General features: G+C 30.5%; 1 protein-coding gene across 1 annotated transcript in view; it reads right to left on the bottom strand.

The window, feature by feature from the left end:
* Positions 1 to 4928, bottom strand: part of LOC106472802 (receptor-type guanylate cyclase Gyc76C-like) — a gene marked incomplete at its 5' end in the record, with an annotated part of 30239 nt that overhangs the window by 21436 nt on the left and 3875 nt on the right. Inside the window, 3 exons of the mRNA XM_022401346.1 lie at positions 1304 to 1558; positions 2029 to 2170; positions 4451 to 4626. Coding sequence (XP_022257054.1) covers positions 1304 to 1558; positions 2029 to 2170; positions 4451 to 4626 — 573 coding nt within the window. The remainder of the gene's footprint in view (positions 1 to 1303; positions 1559 to 2028; positions 2171 to 4450; positions 4627 to 4928) is intronic.

The raw sequence follows: 4928 nt of genomic DNA, 5'->3' as shown, positions 1-4928 counted from the left end.
AACTGTTGTATCAATATTTAGAATAATACATAACTGTCATATCACTATTTATAATTATACATAACTGTCATATCACTATTTATAATTATACATAACTGTCATATCACTATTTACAAGAATACATAACTGTTGTATCAATATTTATAATAATACATAACTGTCATATCACTATTTACAAGAATACATAACTGTCATATCAGTATTTATAATAATACATAACTGTCATATCAGAATATTTAACAATACATAACTGTCATATCAGTATTTATAACAATACATAACTGTCATATCAGAATATTTAACAATACATAACTGTCATATCAGTATTTATAAGAATACATAACTGTCATTTCACTATTTATAGGAATACATAACTGTCATACCATCAGTATTTATAAGAATACATAACTGTCATATCACTATTTACAAGAATACATAACTGTCATATCAGTCTTTATAACAATACATAACTGTCATATCAGTATTTATAACAATACATAACTGTTACATGAGTATTTACAAGAATACATAACTGTTGTATCAGTATTTATAATAATACATAACTGTCATATCAGTATTTACAAGAATACATAACTGTCATATCAGTATTTATAACAATACATAACTGTCATATCACTATTTACAAGAATACATAACTTTCATATCAGTATTTATAATAAGACATAGCTGTTACATCAGTATTTATAAGAATACATAACTGTCATATCAGAATATTTAACAATACATAAATGTCATATCAGTATTTACAAGAATACATAACTGTCATATCAGTATCTATAATAATACATAACTGTTACATCAGTATTTACAAGAATACATAACTGTCATATCAGAATATTTAACAATACATAACTGTCATATCAGTATTTATAATAATACATAACTGTTACATCAGTATTTACAAGAATGCATAACTGTCATATCAGTATTTATAAGAATGCATAACTGTCATATCAGTATTTATAAGAATATATAACTGTCATATCAGTATTTATAATAATACATAACTGTTACATCAGTATTTATAACAATACATAACTGTCATATCAGTACGTATAAGAATATATAACTGTCATATCAGTACGTATAAGAATATATAACTGTCATATCAGTATTTATAAGAATATATATCTGCCATATTAGTATTTATAAAAATATATATAACTGTCATATCAGTTCATAGGAGAAAGGAAACATCAAACAGCGTAAGTCACTATGAAGATAAAATCTCAAAACCTATCCAGGATCAAAATTTGGAGCCCTTTATCTAAACACCTCAAACCTGGATATATATCTTTATACACTTTTGTCACAACCAGCCACATAACTGAATGCCAGAGAAAATGTTCCACCATCTGTACCGTTTCGTTGCCATCAGAAATGAAGGGTCCAACAGGTAGCATCGTATAAGGAGGACTCTCTCTGTTATAGAAACCAACCAAGGTGGCATCTTTAGGTGTCCGAAACCGAGCCAGAACTGTATAGTTTCCCTCTACGTCACCATTGTCGTCTATGTTCATCCAGATACCAGCAACACCTGGATGTCAGAGAAACAGTTCATTACTAAACATTACTGATGTCTGATAAATTTTCAAACATACATTACTAGCACGTTATTTTTAGTATTTGTTGGATATTACAAGGTGTCTATAATTTCTAATTAAGATATCAATTGTATACTTATACTTATTTACAATGTGTAAAACTTTAAATTCCCATATTTTTTCTTCTTTTAAAGCTCTAGTGGATCTGATAAGTAAAATTTTTGATAATTAAACATGCCAGTTTACTAATTCCTGCCATAAGTCACTTGTATAAACTAAGGAGGTTTAATTGCACTAGATAAGATCAATGTCTACCCTTGACAGCATTGTTCAGGTCTTCATATATATAGGAGATAAATATGAGGCCCCTTAACTGATTCACTAAAGTATAAATCATGCAACTTGTTTTGATAAGTTTGCGACTAACTGTCTATCTGGACTTACTTTAGTTGTATACACCTACTTGGATATCGTTTTTTTTCAATAATATGTTTGATGACTAGCTTGCCATCCCTTGGGTCACCTTCTGCTTTCAAGACTTTGGCTAAAGCTTCAACGTACAGTCGCACTGCGTCATACAGGTATGCTGCATAGACTGTAATGTGCTGGTGGACAAAACAAAATAACAACAATAACCCGAGGTTTCAATGTATTACAACCTAGAACTTGAAAAGGTTTTTCATTGTACAAAACTTGAAGATAGCTTTGATATACGGAAACATCTGTTAGCTGAGTTCTTGGTCAGATCTTAAAATATAACATTCATCGCTATTTTCAAGTTTTGAACGACTCAACTTTCAAGATCTGTGCAAGAACTCAGCTATCAGATGTTTCCGTATATCAAAGCTATCTTCAACCTAGAACTTCCACTATAAGTAGTAAGTCACATCCTCACAATGTTATACGGTTTCAAGTTATCTGTTAGTACATTAAGAACGCATCCTCACAATGTCTTAGGATTTTAAATTATTTATTAATATATTCAAAACAATGCATCATACTTTAAGTAGATTACTTAATTCAAAGGGTCTTAGGTAAAGATGATTCCAAAGAAAACTATCTATCTAAATAACCATACCTGAAAAACTAATCTAAATAACCATACTGGAGAAACTACTTATCCTAGCAGAACAAAGTTAGAGCAGAGGTACACTAAGATTTATCAGTTTGATTCAAGACAGTTTGAATGTGGTAGTGTATGTTTCAAAACCATACTATATTACATACTGAAATAACTTTCATGCAAGCTAGATTGTATTTCTCTTCTCTCTCACTGTTTCAATGACTTGAGATTAATGATTTAAATAAACTGTTTGTCAGTGTGCAGACAAGGATCAGTGTATGAATCAGATGATGTCTGAGGGAATAACCCTGATATATTGAGGTGGAATGAACACCTTCTCAGATAATCGTGATATATTGAGGTGGAATGAACACCTTCTCTGACAGTTTTCTAAACATCCTGCAGTATGTGTCCCATTTCAAGTATGTTACACAAGTTAATAAGAATATGGTGTCACATTTCAGGTATTACATGACCTAATAAGAATAGTGTATCACACTTCAAGCATGTTACACAGCTTAAGAAGAGGAATGTATCATATATTTGATTTTAACATTAATTAATAAGAACACTATGTGTCACACTATTGGTGTTAAATTATTTAATAACAACAGTGTGTCACATTTAAAGTATTACATGATTAATGTTATGAGGTCTGTTTCAATCTCAATTTTCAATTAAAAACAATATCAGTCCAAAACTGCGTTAGAGCCTAATACTGTACATTTTACATCTATATTTATGGAATGAAACAGTATCAGTCCACGATTATGTTTAGGGTACAAAACAGTGTCAGTCCACAACTATGTTTAGGGTATAAAACAGTGTTAGTCCATAACTATGTTTAGGATATAAACAGTATCAGTCCATAACTATATTTAGAATATAAAACAGTGTTAGTCCATAACTATGTTTAGGACATAAACAGTATCAGTCCACAATTATGTTTAGGATATAAAACAGTATCAGTCCACGATTATGTTTAGGGTACAAAACAGTATCAGTCCACGATTATGTTTAGGGTACAAAACAGTGTCAGTCCACAACTATGTTTAGGGTATAAAACAGTGTTAGTCCATAACTATGTTTAGGATATAAACAGTATCAGTCCATAACTATATTTAGGGTATAAAACAGTGTTAGTCCATAACTATGTTTAGGACATAAACAGTATCAGTCCACAATTATGTTTAGGATATAAAACAGTATCAGTCCACGATTATGTTTAGGGTACAAAACAGTGTTAGTCCATAACTATGTTTAGGATATAAACAGTATCAGTCCATAACTATATTTAGAATATAAAACAGTGTTAGTCCATAACTATGTTTAGGATATAAAACAGCATGAGTCCACGATTATGTTTAGGGTATAAAACAGTATCAGTCCATATTTATGTTTAGGGTATAAAACAGTGTCAGTCCACAACTATGTTTAGGATATAAAAAGTATCAGTCCACAATTATGTTTAGGATATAAAACAGTATCAGTTCACAACTATGTTTAGGGTATAAAACAGTATTAGTCCACAACTATGTTTAGGATATAAAAAGTATCAGTCCACAATTATGTTTAGGATATAAAACAGTATTAGTCCATAACTATGTTTAGGACATAAACAGTATCAGTCCACAATTATGTTTAGGGTATAAAACAGTATCAGTCCACAACTATGTTTAGGGTATAAAACAGTATCAGTCCACAATTATGTTTAGGATATAAAACAGTATTAGTCCACAACTATGTTTAGGATATAAAACAGTATCATTCCACAATTATGGTTATGATTTATTATTTGTGTTCCTAAATGATATACATTCACCTTTTTGAGATTGGGTCTGGGAGAAGCAAAATTAAAAGGAGGCCGTTCATTGTAGAGTCGAACTTTATCTTTGAACTTAGTGTAGTTTTCTTCTGTTGGTGGACTAGGAACTATGACAAGTAAAGATTGAGCTGCCTGCATTGCAACCTTGGCATCATTGTCCAGAAGATCTGAACCTAAATGTAAGGGAAAAACACTTCTTCTGTTATTATCTTATCAAAATGGAGAGAGCATTCCTATCTACCTCCAGTTAGTCTAACATACCGAAACCAACTATCAGTAGTTTATATCCAGAATTAAAAATAAAAACTCAGTAAACTTTATAGACTGGTCTTATAAAGATATTATCACATCATACAAAAACAAAAGATTATAACCATTGGAGAAAACTGATCCATTATTGGATACCGTCATCATTATCAACATTTTTGGCCATAATCCCAAACGAATTCACGTTCACCTCTAAACAAATAAATTT

This window comes from Limulus polyphemus, unplaced genomic scaffold (assembly GCF_000517525.1).
Source record: "Limulus polyphemus unplaced genomic scaffold, Limulus_polyphemus-2.1.2 Scaffold5623, whole genome shotgun sequence".
NCBI lineage: Eukaryota > Metazoa > Arthropoda > Merostomata > Xiphosura > Limulidae > Limulus > Limulus polyphemus.
This window is presented reverse-complemented; position numbering and strand designations above follow the sequence as displayed.